General features: G+C 46.3%; 3 protein-coding genes across 4 annotated transcripts in view; 2 read left to right on the forward strand and 1 right to left on the reverse strand.

Annotated features, from left to right (window-relative positions):
* The window catches only part of LOC131737101 (dnaJ homolog subfamily A member 4-like), a gene marked incomplete at its 5' end in the record, with an annotated part of 16,315 nt that extends 12,109 nt beyond the window's left edge, over positions 1-4,206 (forward strand). Inside the window, one exon of the mRNA XM_059023868.1 lies at positions 4,139-4,206. Coding sequence (XP_058879851.1) covers positions 4,139-4,206 — 68 coding nt within the window. The remainder of the gene's footprint in view (positions 1-4,138) is intronic.
* ccdc166 (coiled-coil domain containing 166) lies at positions 2,673-18,146 on the forward strand. 2 transcript variants are annotated; one of them, XR_004547455.3, is made up of 9 exons: positions 2,673-2,765; positions 4,139-4,337; positions 5,101-5,154; positions 6,739-6,793; positions 7,994-8,138; positions 12,204-12,283; positions 14,087-14,263; positions 15,211-15,502; positions 18,037-18,146. XR_004547455.3 is itself a non-coding variant. In XM_034035056.3 (8 exons), exons 2-8 carry the CDS (start codon positions 4,219-4,221, stop codon positions 15,445-15,447), a joined length of 867 nt encoding a protein of 288 aa, XP_033890947.2. In that variant the 5' UTR covers positions 2,673-2,765; positions 4,139-4,218; the 3' UTR covers positions 15,448-15,860. The 2 variants fall into 2 exon arrangements, 1 of the variants encoding a protein (XP_033890947.2); XM_034035056.3 differs by lacking the exon at positions 18,037-18,146 and having other exon boundaries at positions 15,211-15,860.
* The window catches only part of LOC117421109 (semaphorin-4F-like), a 56,146-nt gene continuing 46,923 nt past the window's right edge, over positions 16,678-25,900 (reverse strand). The window contains exons 9-14 of the mRNA XM_059034777.1: positions 25,518-25,659; positions 22,013-22,238; positions 21,575-21,684; positions 21,111-21,268; positions 20,741-20,793; positions 16,678-20,366 (exon numbers count right to left, since the gene is read on the reverse strand). Of these exons, the coding sequence (XP_058890760.1) occupies positions 19,771-20,366; positions 20,741-20,793; positions 21,111-21,268; positions 21,575-21,684; positions 22,013-22,238; positions 25,518-25,659 (1,285 nt within the window). The 3' untranslated portion in view covers positions 16,678-19,770. The remainder of the gene's footprint in view (positions 20,367-20,740; positions 20,794-21,110; positions 21,269-21,574; positions 21,685-22,012; positions 22,239-25,517; positions 25,660-25,900) is intronic.

The following is a 25,900-nucleotide window of genomic DNA, read 5'->3' on the forward strand; positions in this document are numbered from 1 at the left end:
TGTGCTGTGTCTGTGTGTGTGTGTGTGTGCTGGAGGCTGTGTTCTCAGTCTGTGCTGTGTCTGTGTGTGCTGGAGGCTGTGTTCTCAGTCTGTGCTGTGTCTGTGTGTGTGTGTGCTGGAGGCTGTGTCTGTGTGTGTGTGTGTGTGTGTGCTGGAGGCTGTGTCCTCATTCTGTGCTGTGTCTGTGTGTGTGTGTGTGCTGGAGGCTGTGTTCTCAGTCTGTGCTGTGTGTGTGTGTGCTGGAGGCTGAGTCCTCAGTCTGTGCTGTGTCTGTGTGTGCTGGAGGCTGTGTTCTCAGTCTGTGCTGTGTCTGTGTGTGTGTGTGTGCTGGAGGCTGTGTTCTCAGTCTGTGCTGTGTCTGTGTGTGTGTGTGCTGGAGGCTGTGTTCTCAGTCTGTGCTGTGTCTGTGTGTGTGTGTGCTGGAGGCTGTGTTCTCAGTCTGTGCTGTGTCTGTGTGTGTGTGTGTGCTGGAGGCTGTGTTCTCAGTCTGTGTCTGTGTGTGTGTGCTGGAGGCTGTGTTCTCAGTCTGTGCTGTGTCTGTGTGTGTGTGTGTGCTGGAGGCTGTGTTCTCAGTCTGTGCTGTGTCTGTGTGTGTGTGTGCTGGGGCTCTGTTCTCAGTCTGTGCTGTGTCTGTGTGTGTGCTGGAGGCTGTGTTCTCAGTCTGTGCTGTGTCTGTGTGTGTGTGCTGGAGGCTGTGTTCTCAGTCTGTGCTGTGTCTGTGTGTGTGCTGGAGGCTGTGTTCTCAGTCTGTGCTGTGTCTGTGTGTGCTGGAGGCTGTGTTCTCAGTCTGTGCTGTGTCTGTGTGTGTGTGCTGGAGGCAGTGTTCTCAGTCTGTGCTGTGTCTGTGTGTGTGTGTGTGTGCTGGAGGCTGTGTTCTCAGTCTGTGCTGTGTCTGTGTGTGCTGGAGGCTGTGTTCTCAGTCTGTGCTGTGTCTGTGTGTGTGTGCTGGAGGCTGTGTTCTCAGTCTGTGCTGTGTGTGTGTGTGTGTGTGCTGGAGGCTGTGTTCTCAGTCTGTGCTGTGTCTGTGTGTGCTGGAGGCTGTGTTCTCAGTCTGTGCTGTGTCTGTGTGTGTGTGCTGGAGGCTGTGTTCTCAGTCTGTGCTGTGTCTGTGTGTGTGTGCTGGAGGCAGTGTTCTCAGTCTGTGCTGTGTCTGTGTGTGTGTGCTGGAGGCTGTGTTCTCAGTCTGTGCTGTGTGTGTGTGTGTGTGCTGGAGGCTGTGTTCTCAGTCTGTGCTGTGTCTGTGTGTGTGTGCTGGAGGCTGTGTTCTCAGTCTGTGCTGTGTCTGTGTGTGTGTGCTGGAGGCTGTGTTCTCAGTCTGTGCTGTGTGTGTGTGTGTGTGATGGAGGCTGTGTTCTCAGTCTGTGCTGTGTCTGTGTGTGTGTGTGCTGGAGGCTGTGTTCTCAGTCTGTGCTGTGTCTGTGTGTGTGTGCTGGAGGCTGTGTTCTCAGTCTGTGCTGTGTCTGTGTGTGTGTGTGCTGGAGGCTGTGTTCTCAGTCTGTGTGTGTGTGTGTGTGTGCTGGAGGCTGTGTTCTCAGTCTGTGCTGTGTGTGTGTGTGTGTGCTGGAGGCTGTGTTCTCAGTCTGTGCTGTGTCTGTGTGTGTGTGCTGGAGGCTGTGTTCTCAGTCTGTGCTGTGTCTGTGTGTGTGTGTGTGCTGGAGGCTGTGTTCTCAGTCTGTGCTGTGTCTGTGTCTGTGTGCTGGAGGCTGTGTTCTCAGTCTGTGCTGTGTCTGTGTGTGTGTGTGTGCTGGAGGCTGTGTTCTCAGTCTGTGCTGTGTCTGTGTGTGTGTGCTGGAGGCTGTGTTCTCAGTCTGTGCTGTGTCTGTGTGTGTGTGTGCTGGAGGCTGTGTTCTCAGTCTGTGCTGTGTCTGTGTGTGTGTGCTGGAGGCTGTGTCCTCAGTCTGTGCTGTGTGTGTGTGTGCTGGAAGCTGTGCTGTGCTTTTGTCTATAGCTCGGTTGGTCTCAGATGATTGTGCTGTTTGTGTATCACATATTTTCATGGGCTTTCTGTCTGAGGGTCTTATATAGCTCAGGCTGTCTTTGCTGCCCTGGATCATCACTGTTTTGTTGTGATAGATGTTAATAACAGAGTGGCCTCGGGGTCCTCCTCATTACACACACTAACCTGTCGACCATTGCAGATGCCTCGCTTTTTTATGTTTTTTAAAAACGCACAGAATAAAGCAGAAGTGTGCTCTGTATAGAGTATTATGTTGTTTTTTGATCTAGAACAGTCATGTAGAGCAAAATCAGCAACCAGTCCTTCTGGATTGTTTGAAAGGAATTTGTTTGTAACACGATTTTTTTTTTTACTTGGTTGTTTTTATTGTATTTTGTAGCTCTGATGTAGTTTACTTTCAAAATTCTCTTCACTGCGAATGACTTCCATGCTGCTGAGCCTAAGACATACACAAGAATAAATCACAGCTGCTAAGGAAATCTTACAATGAAACTAACTAAATATGTTACTCTTACCTGCCAGGTATCTTTATATTTGTTTGTTGTTGTTCGTGTTCAAGGTTTTAAGTTTTTTTTTTTTTTTTAAATAAAATCTATTAATTTTACAGCTTTTATTAGTAGATGCTTAACAGTTGAAAGGTATTACTGTTGCCATGGTTACCGAATCTTTTCTTTCTGAGCGATCTGACTGGCGTTGGTTGATGACGTCCGGTGAGATAATTTGTTGTTCATGTGCCATGGTAACCGAGGCGACTTTGATTGTGGAGCAGCGGTTTGTAAATCCGAGAGCGAAGATTCAAGAGAGAGAGGTACGTGTTGCGTGGATAATGACTTTACTGCAATCATTTTTGCAGCGTAGCTGTCAAAAGAATGTGTTGAAACTAATTATGAGTTTGTGGTTGGGGGCGTACGAAATATATAGTCAGTATTTTCTTTCTTTTTTTTTTTTTTTTTTTTTTTAATATCCGTCCATACAGTAACTTCTTCTTCTTCTTCTTCTTCTTCTTCTTCTTCTTCTTCTTCTTCTTCTTCTTCTTCTTCTTCTTATTAAACACTCAATACTGCTACAGTTAGAAATACTATAACTTCATTGACAAACGTCTGTAGCTTAACAAATGTAAAGCTTGTTGAAGCACAGGTAAGCATTGTAAGTTAAATCGGATTCTGCAGATTCAACCCCCATGGGCGTAAGTTGTCGTTAAAGGAAAAGCGTGTGGGGGAGGGGGCATGCTTAAAATTCAAAGGGAGCGCACAGCACACAGTCACGCTAAGAATCAACAAGTGCAGTTAACATGTTTATTGACTGGTGAAATACAATTCAAAGCTGCTGCAGTATGCCTCCTGTTTTGTCATTTCAAATATGTTCACAAAACAAGCATTCAACTTTAAAGTAATATTTCCCCTCAGGCATTATTTGCGCATGGTCATTAAGACCACCTGGAAGTTGGTTACTTATTCAAGGTTCCTTATTCGCGGTATAGTTGACAAAACAGCGTGTCCTTTTTCTTGTCCCAAAGCAAGTGGGTAATATAGGGTACCGCTATGCTGCTGATACAGATTTGTTATTAATATATATATATATATAAAGAAGGAGCGATTCTTTTTTAAGTAGTAGCAATATATTAATTGAGCAAGATGTGTAAGCGAGTTAAAACACACAGAAAAAGGACACGCCGCTTTGTCAACTACACCGCGAATAAGGAACCAACATTTTACTTTAATCTAATATATATATATATATATATATATATATATATATATATATATATATATATATATATATATATATATATATATATATATATCCATCCAAATACATAACTTTCATACATGTATAAATCTAAACCCACAACCCATGACCATACCTTCAGTGATAATTATTACATAATAGGATCAGGATGACAACAAATTTTACGACGTGTTGTTTTTTTTTAAGTCACTGTAGTAATCTGACAGTAATATACTGTATGACATCTATCTATTTTTGTAGTTCATTTTAAGGAAGTACCTTTAATGTTCCTGTATCTGTCTGGTAGAGCCGCACCAGCTGTAATACACACAGAGCTAGATGTTTCCATTCTGTGCAAGATGGACATTTCTCTCCTTTCCAGTATTTAAGGATTCACATTTTTAATATCAAAAGGACAATAGCTTAAGACCATATTGTGCTTGTTTCCTCCAGATTATCCAGGTATTGATGTCTTGACCACCCCAGCACCCCCAACGCCAGCCCCTGCCTCCGCGCCGTAGGTCACAGAAGCAATGCCCAAGAAGAAGAAGAAGTCTAGCACCGCCTCTAAGAGCCCGGGGAAGGACAAGCGCTCGGAGTGTGTGGGGAGCGCACAGCCTGCCATTGTCAGAGAGGCCCTGCTGCAGAGAGAGTAGGTGCAATCTGTGATAGTCCGGGTCTGTGAGTCTCACACACATATCAAGAAGCCACTGCTGCAAGCTACTCTGTTATCAACAGAGGGATCAATGAATTGATAAACTGGGATGCATTTGACCTTGTGTGTGTTCTGTATCTGGAACAACATTATAACTCACGCCAAGACATTGATAGTGTTTAGATATTGCTAGGAATACATAGTGGAAACAGAGTTCACAGGGTTCAGCTTCACACACACACACACGCACACGCACACGCACACAAACACACACACACACACACGCACACGCACACAAACACACACACACGCACTTCCATAGTAAATTTGTTCAATGTTTTTCTTTTTCTTTCAGTTCATGTTTTTCATATGGTGCTTAAAACCATACTTTACTGTGCTTTGTGTTTCTTCAATGGTAAAACACCACAGTCACTGAAACATTGAATAAGACTTCTAGTATTCCTAAAGAACCCTGGTACATTTTTTATAAGGGTTAATATAAAAGTTTTTTTTTGTTTGTTTTTATATCAAAAAAGTTACCAAAACATAAGATATGACGGAAATATCAGTCTTAAATAATATTCACATGGTGATACAGTATCTTTATGTGTGTGTTCCTTGTCGGTTTAATTAAAATAACATATCTCTATATTTGTATTGTGTTAGTCAGGTAAAGAGAGACTAGCAAGGCAAGGAATACTACAAAGCTGACATTCCTATAGAGATGGATAAACTTTGTGTTATCTGCTGTACGTTACAGGTACGAGCAGCTAACAAATCATCTGAACGAGCTAAAGAGGAAGGCGGAAAGGCTGTATCCTTTACACCTGGGCACAAACAAATGCTGGACAGGCAGAGCATTGTTGAGTGCAGACAATGTGCCAGGCAAGCACTACAAAGGAAAAGGAAGCACAAACTTCCTCATCCAAGGAGCCCTCTTATTATTCTCAGGATGAACACGGTAGAGCTAAGCTGTGAACAAATCTCAAAGTAGACTGGAAAATACTGACTAGTTTACAGAACACAGGGTCTTAGGCCTTTTCACCTGGTTTCAGCATCAGTTCAGATTCAAAGAAGTTACACCTAGCTTATCTATCACACTACACCTAGCTTATCTATCTCACTACACCTAGCTTATCTATCACACTACACCTAGCTTATCTATCTCGCTACACCTAGCTTATCTATCACGCTACACCTAGCTTATCTATCTCGCTACACCTAGCTTATCTATCTCACTACACCTAGCTTATCTATCACACTACACCTAGCTTATCTATCACAGTACACCTAGCTTATCTATCACACTACACCTAGCCTATCTATCACAGTACACCTAGTTTATCTATCACACTACACCTAGCTTATCTATCACAGTACACCTAGCTTATCTATCTCGCTACACCTATCTTATCTATCACACTACACCTATCTTATCTATCTCACTACACCTAGCTTATCTATCACACTACACCTAGCTTATCTATCACACTACACCTAGCTTATCTATCTCACTACACCTTGCTTATCTATCTCGCTATACCTAGCTTATCTATCTCACTACACCTAGCTCATCTATCACACTACACCTAGCTTATCTATCACAGTACACCTAGCTTATCTATCACACTACACCTAGCCTATCTATCACAGTACACCTAGCTTATCTATCACACTACACCTAGCTTATCTATCACACTACACCTAGCTTATCTATCACACTACACCTAGCTTATCTATCTCGCTACACCTAGCTTATCTATCTCACTACACCTAGCTTATCTATCACACTACACCTAGCTTATCTATCACACTACACCTATCTTATCTATCACACTACACCTAGCTTATCTATCTCACTACACCTAGCTTATCTATCACACTACACCTAGCTTATCTATCTCGCTACACCTAGCTTATGTATCTCGCTACACCTAGCTTATGTATCTCGCTACACCTAGCTTATCTATCTCGCTACACCTAGCTTATCTATCACACTACACCTATCTTATCTATCACGCTACACCTAGCTTATCTATCCCGCTACACCTAGCTTATCTATCTCGCTACACCTAGCTTATCTATCACACTACACCTAGCTTCCCTTATGTCGAACCCTTTCTGTGTAAAAGGGTTCATTGTAATGTCACCGGCCAACCAACTGGCATCATGGTTCATAGTGATGAGAACAGACATACGCTCCCATCCAGAAACATCAGTGCTCACTTAAAGCTTCCTTCTCAATATGAGCAAATAAGTGAGCACGAAGACTCGAGTGTTGTTTGGGGATTCTCGGAATGTGGTCCAGTAGGGGTTTGGTGGGCATTGTAGTTGGTTTTTTTATGCAGGGCTGGATGTAACTTAATCTGTCTTGATCCTTAAGCTTTAATGAATTCAGGCGTCAAGAAAATGAGTTTCTGCAGCAGGAGACGCACAAGACCCGCATGGAGAGCGTAAGTACCAGAAAGGAAAATCCCACCAAATAGTGATGTTGTAAAATCAGATTTGGAGCTGCCAACAAGTCCTAAATTAGAATTGTAATAGGTCTTCTTTCCTCTGGATTTCCTTTTGGAGTAAAGAGCTTTGAGAATCTAGCCTGCACTAACCCCATACCCTGTACTAACACCCTATACCCTGCACTAACACCCTATACTAACGCCATACCTTGTACTAACACCCCATGCCCTGTACTAACCCTATACCCTGTACTAACCCCATGTCCTGCACTAACACCCTATACCCTGTACTAACACCCTATACCAACTCCATAACCTGTACTAACACCACATACCCTGCACTAACACCCTATACCCTGTACTAACACCCTATACTAACTCCACACCTTGTACTAACACCCTATACCAACTCCGTACCCTGCACTAACACCCTATACCCTGTACTAACACCCTATAGCAACTCCATAACCTGTACTAACACCACATACCCTGCACTAACACCCTATACTAACCCCATGCCCTGCACTAACACCCTATACCAACTCCGTACCCTGCACTAACACCCTATACCCTGTACTAACACCCTATACCAACTCCGTACCCTGCACTAACACCCTATACCCTGTACTAACACCCTATACCAACTCCGTACCCTGCACTAACACCCTATACCCTGTACTAACACCCTATACCAACTCCGTACCCTGCACTAACACCCTATACCCTGTACTAACACCCTATACCAACTCCATAACCTGTACTAACACCCTATACCAACTCCATAACCTGTACTAACACCCTATACCCTGTACTAACACCCTATACCCTGTACTAACCCCATGTCCTGCACTAACACCCTATACTAACGCCATACCTTGTACTAACACCCCAAGCCCTGTACTAACCCTATACCCTGTACTAACCCCATGTCCTGCACTAACACCCTATACCCTGTACTAACCCTATACCAACTCCATGACCTGTACTAACACCACATACCCTGCACTAACACCCTATACCCTGTACTAACACCCTATACTAACTCCATACCTTGTACTAACACCCTATACCAACTCTGTACCCTGCACTAACACCCTATACCAACTCCGTACCCTGCACTAACACCCTATACCCTGTATTAACACCCTATACTAACTCCATACCTTGTACTAACACCCCATGTCCATGCCTCACCAGCAAGAGTACATGGCATACATGGCAAAGAGGACCCAGAAGCGTCAGAACGCCATCATCACGCTGAGCGACCAGAACCACAAGCAGCTGGAGGACATCCACCGGCAGAGAGAGGAGCTGCTAGCGGAGTTCAACGACAGGCGAACCGGTGGGTGAGCGCATACATAAGCACATAAGAAAGTTTACAAACGAGAGGAGGCAATTCGGCCCATCTTGCTCGTTTGGTTGTTAGTAGCTTATTGATCCCAGAACCTCATCAAGCAGCTTCTTGAAGGATCCCAGGGTGTCAGCTTCAACAACATTACTGGGGAGTTGGTTCCAGACCCTCACAATTCTCTGTGTAAAAAAGTGCCTCCTATTTTCTGTTCTGAATGCCCCTTTATCTAATCTCCATTTGTGACCCCTGGTCCTTGTTTCTTTTTTCAGGTCAAAAAGTCCCCTGGGCCGACATTGTCTATACCTTTTAGAATTTTGAATGCTTGAATCGGATCACCGCGTAGTCTTCTTTGTTAAACACCAAATAGATTCAATTAATTTAGCCTGTCTGCATATGACATGCCTTTTAAACCCAGAATAATTCTGGTTGCTCTTCTTTGCACTCTTTCTAGAGCAGCAATATCCTTTTTGTAGCGAGATGAACAGAACTGAACACAGTATTCTAGATGCGGTCTTACTAATGCATTGTAAAGTTTTAACATTACTTCTCTTGATTTAAATTCGACACTTCTCACAATATATCCAAGCATCTTGTTGGCCTTTTTATAGCTTCCCCACATTGTCTAGATGAAGACATTTCTGAGTCAACATTTTCATAGATACCTTCTTCAATTTCAGTATCTCCCATATGGTATTTATAATGCACATTTTTATTGCCTGTGTGCAGTACCTTACACTTTTCTCTATTAAATGTCATTTGCCATGTGAGAGAGTGACACGGGAATTAGACTTCAGTCCTGTCAAATATGTTCTTGTACCATCCCTTAAGAGTCATCATTTCCAATCCTGTCCCATTCTGTCCTGTCAAATATGTTCCTGTCCCATCCCATCCCATGAAAGAGTAATCATTTCCAATCCTGTCCAAATTTTTCCCGTCCCGTCCCGTAACTTCTTTTTTTTTTTTTAATTCCTGTCCCATCCTGTCCTGTCAAAAAAAAATCTCGTCCCAGCTCATCCCGTGATAAATAGAGATCAACTATTATTTGGAGGTACAGATATTTTCGTATTCATGTATGAAATTAGGGTTTATAGGGTTTTACATTAAACACTACCGGTATACTACTAGTAATTTGTTTTTAGTTTTAGTTTTTTCAGAATAAAAATACAGTGCAAGCACAGGGTCTTTATAAGCACCATGTGCAATATAATGATGTCATATCTACATCCGGTAATATAAAAACAACTGTTTAGAGTTTTGTGCGGCAGTTTCAATTTCTAAATCGGTTACTAAGCAACCCAGCTCAGAGATTTTCAATGCCACAATAAACTGTCAGTGAAATACAGTATTACGAACCATTAATTCATTAAAAAAATAAATAACAAAAAAACATGGTACTGAAATAATATTTCATAAACGTTCAGGGAGTGTCCATCATGTATTTATTTATTAAAAATCATAGTATTGTACATACCCCTTCAACGTAGCACCAAAGCAGAACCTCCAAAAAATAGTAGCTGCTACGGCCAAATCGTAGCCTTTGACATCTCTGCATTATGATTTGCACATCCTTTAATATACTGTACATATGTATATAGAGAGAGATATGTTAAATACACGCCAGTAGCAATCCACCGCGTTCGGTTATTCTGCTAGTATTAATAATTCATGTATCAATATTGTTAACTAAATGACTGACATAACTATACAATTATGGGTAATAAGAAATATTTTAAGTATCAATCTGTGTTAAACATAAGGGTTTTTATTAACCATTCCGTGTTGCCAAGTCGCTGATTCTCCGCAGATATCTGCTGTCCCTCTGGTCCGTCTGCGTTGGTGTTGTCGGAGTCTCTCTCCGAGTTTGACCCTTCTGATTCGGAGGCATACGGCTCAAATTGATATGGGAGACAATCCCTGTTTTCTCTCTCTACATTATATCCATCATTACATGGTTCACATTCATAAGAGGTGTCTGGAACTGATGGAATTAGGCTACTCTCACTTTCACTGTCGCTGTCCATGCTGGCAGATGCAAGGAGCTTAAGATCACAGCCGCCTGGCCCCACACCAGGAAATGGAGATCGCCCTCTGTGTTTTTCCAGGTATTATTTGATTAATTGTAGCTCGATTAAACATAATTTGGTAAAATGAATGTGATTAAATGTTCAAGTGAGACCTGTTAATATTATTTTGTATGTTTATGGTAACAGTCAAGTTCCATGTCAGGCTCTTATGTCTTTAAAGAGCAAAAAAACACTCTTCCTGTCTGCTGGTGCAGAGTAGTCCCGTTCCTTCCCATTCCCGGAAGCTTCAATCCCGTTCTTGCCCGTCCTGAGAGGTTTATTTTTTTTTATTTCCCGGTCCCGTCTGTTCCCGTGAGCTTCAGTCCTGTACCGTCCCATCCCGCAAAATTGAACACCATTTTTTTCCCATACCGCGGGGATCCCGTGGGTCCCGTGGGAGTCCCGTCTTCATGTCACTCTCTACTGCCCAGTTCTGAATGCTGTCTAAATCATTTTGGATGACCTTTGTTGCTACATCAGTGTTTGCCACTCCTCCTCTTTTTGTGTCATCTCCAAATTAAAGAAAGTTTGCTTACTATACCAGAATCTAAATCATTAATGTAGATTAGGACTAGCAGAGGACCTAATACTGATCCCCTGTGGTACACCACTGGTTACCTCGCTCCATTTTGAAGTTTCTCCTCTAATCAGTACTTTCTGTTTTCTACATGTTAACCACTCCCTAATCCATGTGCATGCATTTCCTTGAATCCCTACGATGTTCAGTTTGAGATTTAATCTTTTATGCAGGACTTTGTCAAAAGCTTTCTGGAAATCTAAATAAACCATGTCATATTCTTTGCAATTATACATTGTCAATGTTGCATCCTCAATAAAATCAGGCAGGTCAGTTAGACACGATCTCCCTTTCCTAAAACCATGCTGACTGTCTCCCAGGATACTGTTACCATATAGGTAATTTTCCATTGTGGATCTTATTATAGTTTCCATAAGTTTACATATAATAGAAGTCAGGCTTATTGGTCTGCAGTTACCTGGTTCGGTTTTGTTTCCCTTTTTGTGGATCGGTATTATGTTTGCAATTCTCCAGTCTGTCAGTACAACCCCTGTGTTAAGAGACTGTTGCATGATCTTGGTTAGCGGTTTGTAAATAACTTCTTTCATTTCTTTGAGTACTATTGGGAGGATCTCATCCGGCCCAGGGGATTTGTTTATTTTAAGAGCTCCTAGTCCCTTTAACGCTTCTGTCTCTGTTATGCTACAGTTATTTAAAACTGGATAGGAACAGGTCGACATGTGGGGCATGTTGTCCGTATCCTCCTTTGTAAAAACTTGTGAAAAGTAATAATCATTTAATATATTTGCTATCCTGATTGCAGCTTATGCAAATGCTGCTGCCAGGGTTTCAACAGAAACACGCTGGGTTGCTTACTATTACTATTTATTTTTAAAGAATACAGGAGGCAGAGCCTTCAGCTGCAGGGCCCTAAACTATGGACTTATCTGCCTAGTTCTGGAAAGGAAGCACAAACTGTTGCAGCTTTTAAAACCAGACTAAAGACACATTTCTATAATCGATCTTATTTATGCTAAAATGATGGCGTATTTCTTTATTTTATTGTCTTATGTTTGGACTGTTTTATTGTATTCTCTGCTTTTATAGCTGTTCACGTACTGTTCTGTCCATGTAACGCGATTTGAGTCAATTTATTGTGAAAGGCGCTATATTGATTGATTGATAAGTTTAAGTCATTTACACACTATTCATTTTTTTTTTACAACCAAAGCATTGCAAAGGAAATTTCATGAGGAAGGTTTTGGGCCGTCAAAACTTTCAAAGTGACTGAGTTTTTGGAGAACAGGAATTTGCCAAAACGAGATCTTTTCAAAGAGGCCCTTTCCATTGCTTCACAGTGTGATTGCAGCTGGAGCGTGTGCCAGTTATTCTCAGAAAGCTTCAGAACTGTCAGGCACAGGGGCAGCCTGCTGCCTGCCGATTAAATCAGTAACCTCCTGGTGGTTTGCTTTTCAGAGCTGAAGAACCACATATTGGAAAAAGAGGGCGAGCTGTCCAAGTTAAATAAGGATATTGTGGATCTCTCGGAGTGTAAGGTACTGTATGCCTGTCCTCCTATATCAGCGTATACAGCTGAAAAACATTATTAACCATCTATCTATCTATCTACTTGTATAATATATATTTTGTGAATGAAGACATTGTTGCAATTTTTAGGTTTTGTTATTGTAATTTCAAAGCCACTGTGTGTGTATGTGTGTGTATCGGCTTGTTTGTAGTGCTCAAAAAAGTCTGTGCAAGGTACTGTTTAAATATATATTTGAACATACAAGAATCCCCATGAACCTCAGGAATTTAGAATAGTAAATCTATTGGGAGTCCAATAGAGTTTGTGTGTGTGTGTGTGTGCCCCTCGATTCCTCACCCTGAACACTCTTTCTGAGTGTGTGTCTGTGCCCCTCGATTCCTCACCCTGAACACTCGTTCTGAGTGTTTGTCTGTGCCCCTTGATTCCTCACCCCATACCCTCTTTCTGAGTGTGTGTCTGTGCCCCTTGATTCCTCACCCTGAACACTCTTTCTGAGTGTGTGTCTGTGCCCCTCAATTCCTCACCCTGAACACTCTTTCTGAGTGTGTGTCTGTGCCCCTCGATTCCTCACCCTGAACACTCTTTCTGAGTGTGTGTCTGTGCCCCTCGATTCCTTACCCTGAACACTCTTTCTGAGTGTGTGTCTGTGCCCCTCGATTCCTCACCCTGAACACTCTTTCTGAGTGTGTGTCTGTGCCCCTCGATTCCTCACCCTGAACACTCTTTCTGAGTGTGTGTCTGTGCCCCTCGATTCCTCACCATGAACACTCTTTCTGAGTGTGTGTCTGTGCCCCTCGATTCCTCACCATGAACACTCTTTCTGAGTGTGTGTCTGTGCCCCTCGATTCCTCACCATGAACACTCTTTCTGAGTGTGTGTCTGTGCCCCTCGATTCCTTACCCTGAACACTCTTTCTGAGTGTGTGTCTGTGCCCCTCGATTCCTCACCCTGAACACTCTTTCTGAGTGTGTGTCTGTGCCCCTTGATTCCTCACCCCATACCCTCTTTCTGAGTGTGTGTGTGCCCCTCGATTCCTCACCCTGAACACTCTTTCTGTGTGTGTGTCTGTGCCCCTTGATTCCTCACCCCATACTCTCTTTCTGTGTGTGTGTCTGTGCCCCTTGATTCCTCACCCCATACTCTCTTTCTGTGTGTGTGTCTGTGCCCCTTGATTCCTCACCCTGAACACTCTTTCTGAGTGTGTGTCTGTGCCCCTTGTTTCCTCACCCCGTACACTCTTTCTGAGTGTGTGTCTGTGCCCCTTGTTTCCTCACCCCGTACACTCTTTGAGTGTGTGTCTGTGCCCCTTGATTCCTCACCCTGAACACTCTTTCTGAGTATGTGTCTGTGCCCCTTGTTTCCTCACCCCGTACACTCTTTCTGAGTGTGTCTGTGCCCCTCGATTCCTCACCCTGAACACTCTTTCTGAGTGTGTGTCTGTGCCCCTTGATTCCTCACCCAATACCCTCTTTCTGAGTGTGTCTGTGCCTTGTTTCCTCACCCCGTACACTCTTTCTGAGTGTGTGTCTGTGCCCCTTGATTCCTCACCCCATACCCTCTTTCTGAGTGTGTGTCTGTGCCCCTTGATTCATCACCCCGTACACGCTTTCTGAGTGTGTGTCTGTGCCCCTTGATTCCTCACCCCATACACTCTTTCTGAGTGTGTGTCTGTGCCCCTTGTTTCCTCACCCCGTACACTCTTTCTGAGTGTGTGTCTGTGCCCCTCGATTCCTCACCCTGAACACTCTTGAGTATGTGTGTATCTGGGGATGCCTTAGATCTTCTCTCTGTTCTCTCTCTCTGTGTACAGCATCTCCAACAGGAGCAGATGAGCCGCATCAAGGAGCTGGAGAAGGAAGTGATGGAGATGAGAGCCAAGCACTCAGAGAGCCTGCAGAGCATCAAGGCACACTTCCTACATGAGAAGGTGCACAACGAGAAGCAGTCCAGGCAGAGGGTGCAGGCACTGGCTGTGGAAGCCTCCCGGGTGAGCCTGCGAGCCTCCTTCTGCACTGCGGAGCAAAGACAGACATGCACTATAGTGCAGAGGTCCTGTACCCCAGGAGAGCTTGGTTCCACATCCAGCCTCCAACAGTGTGAAGAGCCCATATACAAAGTTCACCGCAATGTTTCTGAACACTATTTTTGTGATTTGCATTTTCTTTACAGTGGTTTGCCATGATTTTTTTAATATGCTTTACTGTACATTGCTATTCTTTACCAGGCCTCTTTCATTGTGCTTTATTACATTTTGCAATGATTTTACTGTGGGAAACTTTTAGAAAGGTAACCTCTAGTTTACATCCTCCTCCTCAGTTTCCAAATGCATTTATGTTCCAGTGTAAATCATACGCGGTGGGTTTAGTGATGCTTGTGTAACAAGGTGGAGACTAGTCTGCATGCGTGCTTATAGAGATTTGAATCGTAGAAAGCACAATGCTTCCACTGTCATGCATTCTAGTGTTCTCAAGCTAATTAAAGGTAAGGTGCTTTATGTAGCATTTCTGAGTTATTTATTTCTAGTTAATGGATAATAATCTTTTGGCGGGAGAGTGGTGTAAAGAAGTTAGGGGAGAAAGCTTAGTTGAATTTGGGGTTGGCACCATGTTGTTGCTTTGCTCTTGTGCGCAGTTGTAATGAATCTCCTCTTAGTGGCAGGTGAGTTAATAATACTGCCATCAGCAGAAGACCTGTACCTACCTCCACTGCAGAGCTTGTGCTTTATTAGTGGATTGGTAAAAACGTTTGTCTTTGAACCGTATGGATAGGAGTCCAGCCCCTGCCTTTCCATTTAGATAAGTGGCTGAGATGCCAATTCAAGTAGACAGTGGATTACCTGGGCATTGTAAATGGGATCCTTTAGGTTTATTGAGCTCCTGTACTGTCTCACGAGTTTTGATAGTCTGCTCCTCTCCTGTCCTTTCCCCTCTCCAGGAGGCGTCTCGTTGCCTAGTGGAACACACCCACAGTATCGAGCTGGAGAATCGGCAGCTGCGGCAGGAGCTGCTGCACTTGATCCGTCAAACCCAGGTCCTGCACGCCCACCAGGGGGAGCTGGAGGAGCAGAGGCAGCAGCTGCTGAGGGAGCGGCAGTACGTGGAGGACCTCAAGAGGCTGCGTGCACAGGGGCACTTCCACGCCCAACCACCAGGGGGAGGCACGCACACCTGACACACACACACGGGCACCACCTCCAGTAGATTATGTGCCTGCCAGGCCTGCAGAGGTAACAATCATAAATTGATTTTTCTAATTCTTACCAGTTTCTACCCATAAGGGTTCCTTGCAAAAGTGATATTGCTTTAAAGGAGATTATCATGGTGTAGTGAAGATGGTACAGTGCCAAACGTGTTTCTCAATGTCTTCGCATTTAATACACTGAGAGACTTCTTGTCGAATCGTTTGTCATTAAACCAACTGAGCAGGATCCTAGCCAACACCGAGGGAATCTGAGAAGATACGAGATCCGCACAATATTCCTGTCTGCATGGTGTTTACCTCTGTGACTGGGTCTTGTATGTATATTGTTCTATGAAATGTAGAAAGCGTTTGTCTGTATTCTAAATAAATACCTTCATGTCCAATTGTAAAAGTCTTTCTGTTTGGTCATGCCCGTGTTTTATAAAGAAAACATCCTAGCAGAGAGCTGAAGAAGAATGAATTGAGAGAACAGTATTCTCTGAAAATAATAATACAACATTAAAAAAAAAAAGATTGTCAGAAAGTACCACGACAGCAGTGAAAATCTTTTGTAAAATTGAAGGGTCTTTAGGGGTCCCTGAGTGGCTCACGTGGTAGAAGCACAGCCGCGTGGTGTGCAGGGTGAGTCATGCAGTGCAGGTTCAGTGGGGTCCCTGAGTGGCTCACCTGGTAGAACATAAGAACATAAGAAAGTTTACAAACGAGAGGAGGCCATTCAGCCCATCTTGCTCGTTTGGTGGTTAGTAGCTTATTGATGTGTGTGAACTATGCATCAGCTGCAGAGTCACTTACAATTACATCTCACCAGAAAGACGGAGCTTCTGGTTCTTTAACCACTGGACCACACAGCCTCCTGTGAGTGCCTGTCCACACAGCTCTGAATCCCATCCCGTCACTGCTTGCAGCAGTGTAGTTCAGACAATCCTCATCTCTCTCAGCACAGGAACACCGGGTTCATCTGGATCTTTGTGGGCTCATTTCATAAGAATCTGCTCCTGGACTGGCATGGGAAGGCAGGGTGGAGAACACTACAGATCAGACACTTCAGGGTCAAGATGCAGTCTCCAGTGTTGGAGCCAGCTGTTAGGGAGTGCTCTGGTACAGCAGAACAGCACATGACTCCAAACTCAGCTACTTACTCCAAATGCAATTCTAAAACAACTTACAAACCACTTCATGAAATATCAGAGTACATTCTGGTTGGTAACTTTATTGGGTTCTTACTTCCTTTATTAAAAAATAAAATAAAAAAAAAATGCGCTAATGACGATTTGGAGAAGTTTGAGAATCCAGCCCACTCATTTCACTGGACTGTTGTAAATGCATTTACACAGTCATAGAGACACACTTCTTTAAAACTCTGCTCCCCCAGTGTTTTCGTTGAATAACATTCATTTGAATACAATTCACAACAGATTCATACAACATCCTTCAGCTTGGAGGGATTCACCTTGAGGGATTCACCTTGGGGGATTCTCAAACTGGGGCCCATGGAATTGTACAAACCTCTCCTGTGTAAAACAGCATAAATGCTACACACACACTTACTGTACAGAGAAATGTTCTTTCAGTGCTGTGGAGAGACAGACGATATACCAGTACATAAAACGCCTACTTCCACTGCAGCACACTTCTTATTTCTTGTATGTGACTTGCCTCTCTCTCATTTTCGCTATTGGAATTAAAAAGGGATCCCCTAACCCGAGTTTGAGAACCTCTGATCTGTACAGTATGTGTTTTCACTGCCCAGCTCTCCCCTGCAGCAGTCTCACCCCCTCCCCAATGTCCAGGAGAGACTGGTGCAGCTGTGCCCCCCTCCACCTGCGCTGGGGATGTGCACCAAGATAAAGAGAAGGGCAGATGAAAGAGGGCATTGGTCCTGAAATCCTGGTCATTAGGAAGATTGGATAAACCAAGAGGTTTAATGGGCAGACACTCCATATTGCAACAACAATAACAACAATAATAATAATAATAGTAATAATAATAATAATAATAATAATAATAATAATAATAATAATAATAATAATAATAATAATATCCGAACTTCAACTATCCGAGCACCTCTGTTCTCGGAACAGCCCCTTGTTTACCCTGTCCTGTGTGCAGTGCCATCAGTCGGGATAATAGAGGTATGTGATGAGTCAAAGGGGTTTCGGTCTGTAATTCAGCCTCCCGACAATAGAAGGCAACAAACCAACTCGGGACTTCCCTTACCAAGGTCTCGTGACCATGACGAAAGTCATCTTTATGAGGGGCGGCACCTTGGTGAGGGGCGGAAGTGCGAGTATGTAAATTCCAGCCATTGGAGTCAAGTGAGTTATAAGGACACTTGTCAGTTTGGGATTGGTGTTCCACTGACTACAGGGGCAGGGCGTTGCATACTAAAGGGAACGCACTACGGTGTTCGGGGTTGGTCCTGAGGGAAAATAGGAGGAGGGAAAAAACGAAAGTTTGGTGGTGGTGTTTTTTGAATCTCTAGAGATACGACTGGAAACTGTACTAATATTTTCTTTTCTGTTTTACTCCTTTTGTTTTATGTCTGGGAACACCATGAAGACGACTAAGGACGTTTCCACTTCTCTTCTTTTTGATTATTACTCCAGCACCCCCTCCCTCACGCTGTTCTTTTTGATTATTACTCCAGCACCCCCTCCCTCACGCTGTTCTTTTTGATTATTACTCCAGCACCCCCTCCCTCACGCTGTTCTTTTTGATTATTACTCCAGCACCCCCTCCCTCACGCTGTTCTTTTTTCTTTGTTGCTTGTTTTTTTTTTGTGTAGAGAATAATAATAATAAAACTTTTTATTCTTTTACACACAAATTACTGTCTGGAAAATCCATTGTTACTCACGCGCCTGACACGGTTTCATTCTAAATCTCTTTTCTTTTGTAAGGAGTCCATCTCTCTGCACTGCCTCAGGTAAGGAGTGTGTCTCTGCACTGCCTGTCAGGTATGGAGTATTTCTCTCTGCACTGCCTCAGGTAAGGAGTGTGTCTCTCTGCGCTACCTCAGGTAAGGTGTGTGTCTCTCTGCACTGCCTCAGGTAAGGAGTTTGTCTCTGCACTGCCTGTCAGGTATGGAGTGTGTCTCTCTGCGCTGCCTCAGGTAAGGTGTGTGTCTCTCTGCACTGCCTCAGGTAAGGAGTGTGTCTCTCTGCACTGCCTGTCAGGTAAGGAGTGTGTCTCTCTGCACTGCCTCAGGTAAGGAGTGTGTCTCTCTGCACTGCCTGTCAGGTAAGGAGTGTGTCTCTCTGCACTGCCTCAGGTAAGGAGTGTGTCTCTCTGCACTGCCTGTCAGGTAAGGAGTGTGTCTCTCTGCACTGCCTCAGGTAAGGAGTGTGTCTCTCTGCACTGCCTCAGGTAAGGAGTGTGTCTCTCTGCACTGCCTCAGGTAAGGAGTGTGTCTCTCTGCACTGACTGTCAGGTAAGGAGTGTGTCTCTCTGCACTGCCTCAGGTAAGGAGTGTGTCTCTCTGCACTGCCTCAGGTAAGGAGTGTGTCTCTCTGCACTGACTGTCAGCCCTGCTGCTTCAACACTCCAGTTCCAAAGACACAGTGGCCCAGGCTGTCCATTTCTGGAGCAGTGTGCTGATTACAGTCTGGGGGATGATGACATACACAGTACACACTCCGCACTCCAGAGGGGGCAAGTTTATAAAATCCAGCAAGACTGCCGATCAGCATCAAACTCGACTAGAACAACATTATTAAATGCTTAAAAGAATAAATAAAAGTAATAAAAATAAAAAGGTGATACAGCACGCATCAAATGCTGGCCATACACTTTGAAGTCGGTTTGAATTGGCAAGGTTCATTTGTTCTCTGTAGCTTCTCTGAAGGGAGGGGAAGATTGCAGCGGCCAGACTGCAGGCATCCCAGGCAGGCAGTGGAGTCACAATGCTCCTCAACCCCAGTCTGCAGTGTTGGAGGCTAAAGCACAATGCCTGTTAGACAGGCCAGTGGCAGTGTCACTTCAAGGTCTTCCTTCAAAACATTCGTGCTCCAGCTTCTTCACTGCACTGCTGTAGTCTTGGTGTCAAAACTGCAAACCGAGGGAGGGGTAATCCTTCATCAAAAGCCCCGACTCCGAATCCAATGCATGTGGCCACCCCACCCTGTTTTTAATGTTCACTGTTTAAAAAGACAAAAGGGATTGGGATTTAGGGCTTCAGGTTGTGCTTGTCAATGAAACGGCTCAGTTAACGCCAAGAATACTTTGGTGGAGGTCAGAGCACACAAGGTGTGGAGAGGGGTTGGGAGAACAGCACAGCATTTCTTCCACCCCAGCCCTAGATGGAGCTCTCCTCACAGGAGGCGAGAGGGGCCCCTGTGTGTTTCATGGTGGTGAGGGTGTTGCCGTTCTCTTTGGCCTCGTCGCAGACCTCGTTCACGTTGGCATAGATGTTGAGCCCGTTCAGCCTGTTCTTCTTCTCAGTCAGCGGCATTCCCTCGGATAGGATGCTGGGGGAGTTGGGGGTCTCTGCATAGCGCTGCTCTGTGTGTCTCAGTTTGGAGCCTGTGAACCTGTTGAAGCTCCAGAAGCCCAGGGCCCCAAGCAGCACACCCAGCAGGAGGCAGAAGAAGGAGATGCCCATGGTATACTTCCTGCTGCCGGAGCCCACGGCCGCCATGGTGGGGTCGCCCACCTCGAGTGTATAGGAGGCTGTGTCGCAGTTGATCTCGTTCTCCATGCAGCTGCAGCTGTACTCCCCCAGGCTGCTCTGCGATACGATGACCTCCAGCCCGTCCGCACGCTGGCTCGCTGCAGGGAGGTCCTTGGGGAGCTTCCACACACAGCGAGACCAGGAGGAGGGGGGCATGCAGGGCAGCACCATGCGGATGCCCAGGGCAGCCTTCACAACAGTCTGCTGTGGATCACACTTTCCTGCAGGGAGCACAGAGGTTCACTTTGTTAGAACGCGTTCAGTACGGGTGCACAGATCTGGGCCTTGTGGTCGGGTCCTCCAGGTCATACAGGTATGAATGAATTATAAAGACCTGGGAGGAGGCTAAACTGGTTCAGGAGGACTGGGATTGCGCCACCCTGGTATGCAGGATCAGAGCTCTATATAGACTGGTCCAAATCATGTCATCATAGGAAAATGATCACATGCAATGAACCAAGAAAAGTGAACACTCCCACATCAAAGACAGAGCACACGCTTGAATCCCAGCATTATAATGAACGTGCTTCCAGTGGTCATCCAAACCCTGCATGTCAGGAATCTTCATCATTCCAGGTACCCGAGCCTCACTCACCTGTATCAGGACACAGCTTGAATGCCTCTCCATGCTCCACGTCCTGGAGAACCCTGATGAGAAATGAGAAGAACAATAAGGCTTGAGCAAAAGCAAAGCCAGCCAGCGGGCTCCATTGTGAAAGGGACTGGTGTCTCCCACAAGCACAATTGTGCAGCCTTGTACCTTATAAGAGTTTACCATAGTAAAAGCACAGCAAAGTTTAATAAAGCACAGTGAACACAAAGTAAAGCATAAGCAACCATTGTAAAGCATATGTATAACCATGTGAAAAGCATGGAAAAACATCATGTTTCTGGCTAGAAACCACCTGCTCTATTACACTGCTGACCTGAGCAATTACTGACCTCCCGAGAGGCAAGGTGCTTACCCCTGGCTCTTTCCAGGCTGCACACAGGCAGACTGACTGGGGTCCCATCCACACAGAGGGTCCCGGGCCAGGACACAGTCCTGACAGCTGCTGTGCTTGCTGCAGTTCACTAGAGGCAGCTTCACCACAGCGCTGGAAGAGCCCACATACAGGGAGTCCTGCAACATGAGGAGAGGAAGAGACAGAGACAGAGACAGAGACAGACAGACAGAGAATCTACATTACTGTTGCACTGTTAAAGCAGTTCTAACCAAGGCATACCTCTCACTAATGCCAGCCATATTTGAACTGGTCCAATTATATTGTGCTGTAGATATTCTGGTTTTAAAACTAGAGTAAGCTTAGGAATCGACTTAGGAACAAGCGATCCAAGTTTCTTGTTATTTCAAAACTGTTTTTCTATGAGAAGAATAAATTAAGATTTTTTTTTTCTCAAACAATAATAAAACAAGGCCTCCTCTAACCTTGTCCAGCTGGATGTTTTGAATGGGCTCATCCGAAGGGAACAGCACAGTCTCCTCGATGAGCATTGCCTGCTCCCCCACCTCCACCGCCCTGTGCAGCTCACCCTGATCTGAAACACACACACACACACACACACACACACACACCTTTACATTCTACCGTTACATGCACAAAGAATATTGATTCTTTAAAACCACCAACCCGATTCAAGTCCAAACTGGTTTCCATGCAGAATATGTCTCACAATTATTGACATGGCTCTAGATTTAATTTCTTCAATCAGAGTATTAAAATGCTAAGGTAATGCAGGAAATGTACAGAAATAGTTATCGGTCTCTCCCAGTCTAACCAGTTTTACCTAAGTCTCTCCCCCAGTCTCTCCCTTACTATCCCCCTCGGTCTCTCCCCCAGTCTCTCTCTGTCTCGCCCAGTCTCACCTGTTCCCAGGTACAGGATGGGCGTGCTGTCGAGCTCAGAGGAGGCGAGGCGTAGAGGGGCCAGGCTCACAGCGATCTTGGTGTACTTAGTTCCCTTCTTCTCCAGCAGGGGGCGTGCTTTCACAGGCTGCTCCATCAGAGGGTGGTCTCTGACAAAGGTCAGTACCTTGTCCGGCAGGCTCAGCGAGTTGGGGAATCCCTCCACTTTGAGAGAAGATGTGAGGCACTGTGGGAAGAGCCACGCACAGTCAGCTTACAGAAACTTCACAAATTAAATGACAAACGTTTTGACAAAGTCACTGTGAATCCTACCAGGGGCAAAATGACAGAGGGGGCAGTTGCTCTCGTCATACAGCACGGGCATATCTGTTCATATTCATTTTTATAAGAGATTCGCTCCTGCAATGAGGGGTGGAGGGTAGTTTGGAAGCTGGTGCAGTGTGAGGGGCTGTGTGTTGCAATGAGGGGTGGAGGGTAGTTTGGAAGACGCTGGTGCAGTGTGAGGGGTTGTGTGGTGCAATGAGGGGTGGAGGGTAGTTTGGAAGAGGCTGGTGCAGTGTGAGGGGCTGTGTGTTGCAATGAGGGGTGGAGGGTAGTTTGGAAGAGGCTGGTGCAGTGTGAGGGGCTGTGTGGTGCAATGAGGGGTGGAGGGTAGTTTGGAAGAGGCTGGTGCAGTGTGAGGGGCTGTGTGGTGCAATGAGGGGTGGAGGGTAGTTTGGAAGAGGCTGGTGCAGTGTGAGGGGCTGTGTGGTGCAATGAGGGGTGGAGGGTAGTTTGGAAGAGGCTGGTGCAGTGTGAGGGGCTGTGTGTTGCAATGAGGGGTGGAGGGTAGTTTGGAAGAGGCTGGTGCAGTGTGAGGGGCTGTGTGTTGCAATGAGGGGTGGAGGGTAGTTTGGAAGAGGCTGGTGCAGTGTGAGGGGCTGTGTGGTGCAATGAGGGGTGGAGGGTAGTTTGGAAGAGGCTGGTGCAGTGTGAGGGGCTGTGTGTTACAATGAAGGGTGGAGGGTAGTTTGGAAGAGGCTGGTGCAGTGTGAGGGGCTGTGTGTTACAATGAGGGGTGGAGGGTAGTTTGGAAGAGGCTGGTGCAGTGTGAGGTGCAGTGTGAGGGGCTGTGTGTTACAATGAGGGGTGGAGGGTAGTTTGGAAGAGGCTGGTGCAGTGTGAGGGGCTGTGTGGTGCAATGAGGGGTGGAGGGTAGTTTGGAAGAGGCTGGTGCAGTGTGAGGGGCTGTGTGTTACAATGAGGGGTGGAGGGTAGTTTGGAAGAGGCTGGTGCAGTGTGAGGGGCTGTGTGTTGCAATGAGGGGTGGAGGGTAGTTTGGAAGAGGCTGGTGCAGTGTGAGGGGCTGTGTGTTACAATGAAGGGTGGAGGGTAGTTTGGAAGAGGCTGGTGCAGTGTGAGGGGCTGTGTGTTACAATGAGGGGTGGAGGGTAGTTTGGAAGAGGCTGGTGCAGTGTGAGGGGCTGTGTGTTACAATGAGGGGTGGAGGGTAGTTTGGAAGAGGCTGGTGCAGTGTGAGGGGCTGTGTGTTGCAATGAGGGGTGGAGGGTAGTTTGGAAGAGGCTGGTGCAGTGTGAGGGGCTGTGTGTTGCAATGAGGGGTGGAGGGTAGTTTGGAAGAGGCTGGTGCAGTGTGAGGGGCTGTGTGTTGCAATGAGGGGTGGAGGGTAGTTTGGAAGAGGCTGGTGCAGTGTGAGGGGCTGTGTGTTGCAATGAGGGGTGGAGGGTAGTTTGGAAGAGGCTGGTGCAGTGTGAGGGGCTGTGTGGTGCAATGAGGGGTGGAGGGTAGTTTGGAAGAGGCTGGTGCAGTGTGAGGGGCTGTGTGGTGCAATGAGGGGTGGAGGGTAGTTTGGAAGAGGCTGGTGCAGTGTGAGGGGCTGTGTGTTGCAATGAGGGGTGGAGAGTAGTTTGGAAGTGGCTGGTGCAGTGTGAGGGGCTGTGTGGTGCAATGAGGGGTGGAGGGTAGTTTGGAAGAGGCTGGTGCAGTGTGAGGGGCTGTGTGTTGCAATGAGGGGTGGAGGGTAGTTTGGAAGAGGCTGGTGCAGTGTGAGGAGCTGTGTGGTGCAATGAGGGGTGGAGGGTAGTTTGGAAGAGGCTGGTGCAGTGTGAGGGGCTGTGTGGTGCAATGAGGGGTGGAGGGTAGTTTGGAAGCTGGTGCAGTGTGAGGGGCTGTGTGTTGCAATGAGGGGTGGAGGGTAGTTTGGAAGAGGCTGGTGCAGTGTGAGGAGCTGTGTGGTGCAATGAGGGGTGGAGGGTAGTTTGGAAGAGGCTGGTGCAGTGTGAGGGGCTGTGTGTTGCAATGAGGGGTGGAGGGTAGTTTGGAAGCTGGTGCAGTTTGAGGGGCTGTGTGTTGCAATGAGGGGTGGAGGGTAGTTTGGAAGAGGCTGGTGCAGTGTGAGGGGCTGTGTGGTGCAAAGAGGGGTGGAGGGTAGTTTGGAAGAGGCTGGTGCAGGTTGAGGGGCTGTGTGTTGCAATGAGGGGTGGAGGGTAGTTTGGAAGCTGGTGCAGTGTGAGGGGCTGTGTGGTGCAATGAGGGGTGGAGGGTAGTTTGGAAGAGGCTGGTGCAGTGTGAGAGGCTGTGTGGTGCAATGAGGGGTGGAGGATAGTTTGGAAGCTGGTGCAGTGTGAGGGGCTGTGTGGTGCAATGAGGGGTGGAGGGTAGTTTGGAAGAGGCTGGTGCAGTGTGAGGGGCTGTGTGGTGCAATGAGGGGTGGAGGGTAGTTTGGAAGCTGGTGCAGTGTGAGGGGCTGTGTGTTGCAATGAGGGGTGGAGGGTAGTTTGGAAGAGGCTGGTGCAGTGTGAGGGGCTGTGTGTTGCAATGAGGGGTGGAGGGTAGTTTGGAAGAGGCTGGTGCAGGTTGAGGGGCTGTGTGTTGCAATGAGGGGTGGAGGGTAGTTTGGAAGCTGGTGCAGTGTGAGGGGCTGTGTGGTGCAATGAGGGGTGGAGGGTAGTTTGGAAGAGGCTGGTGCAGTGTGAGGGGCTGTGTGGTGCAATGAGGGGTGGAGGATAGTTTGGAAGAGGCTGGTGCAGTGTGAGGGGCTGTGTGTTGCAATGAGGGGTGGAGGGTAGTTTGGAAGCTGGTGCAGTGTGAGGGGCTGTGTGAGGGGCTGTGTGTTACAATGAGGGGTGGAGGGTAGTTTGGAAGCTGGTGCAGTGTGAGGGGCTGTGTGAGGGGCTGTGTGTTACAATGAGGGGTGGAGGGTAGTTTGGAAGAGGCTGGTGCAGTGTGAGGGGCTGTGTGGTGCAATGAGGGGTGGAGGGTAGTTTGGAAGAGGCTGGTGCAGTGTGAGGGGCTGTGTGTTGCAATGAGGGGTGGAGGGTAGTTTGGAAGAGGCTGGTGCAGTGTGAGGGGCTGTGTGGTGCAATGAGGGGTGGAGGGTAGTTTGGAAGAGGCTGGTGCAGTGTGAGGGGCTGTGTGTTGCAATGAGGGGTGGAGGGTAGTTTGGAAGAGGCTGGTGCAGTGTGAGGGGCTGTGTGTTACAATGAGGAGGAGGGGCTGCTCTTACCGCTCCTGGCCGGGGGTAGAGATCTGGTTCTGGGTACGCTGGTTTATTGCAGTCCCTCTTCACCTCTTTGTAGGAGCCTGCGAGTGCCTGGCTCACCTCCTGCAGGTCGTAAGCACACACCGCTGACACCTCGTCACGCTCCCTGAGAGGAGAGAGCACAGGTCGTCTAAGACTGGGCACTGCACAGCAGCTTTTAAAATTCCCATTCGTTATACAGACTGGCCACTAGAATAAACCCACCCATCATGAAAAACCCACATAAACTGGCCACTTGATTTCAGAATGTCAACCCTGGCTATTCTTACTTTATCTCATTCTTTTAAGGATAGCAGAGGAGCGCATTCCTTTAAGATAATGACATCAGCTTCTGGGCAAATCCCGAA

This window comes from Acipenser ruthenus, chromosome 1, assembly GCF_902713425.1.
Source record: "Acipenser ruthenus chromosome 1, fAciRut3.2 maternal haplotype, whole genome shotgun sequence".
Lineage (NCBI taxonomy): Eukaryota > Metazoa > Chordata > Actinopteri > Acipenseriformes > Acipenseridae > Acipenser > Acipenser ruthenus.

What these genes read in the sequence shown, in the direction of transcription:
- ccdc166 (XM_034035056.3), top strand. Translation starts at nt 4,219, where the DNA reads ATGCCCAAGAAGAAGAAGAAGTCTAGCACCGCCTCTAAGAGCCCGGGG. An exon ending in ACAAGACCCGCATGGAGAGC is followed by an intron (nt 6,794 to 7,993) that starts GTAAGTACCAGA and finishes ATGCCTCACCAG; the next exon opens with CAAGAGTACATGGCATACAT. An exon ending in GTTCAACGACAGGCGAACCG is followed by an intron (nt 8,139 to 12,203) that starts GTGGGTGAGCGC and finishes TTTGCTTTTCAG; the next exon opens with AGCTGAAGAACCACATATTG.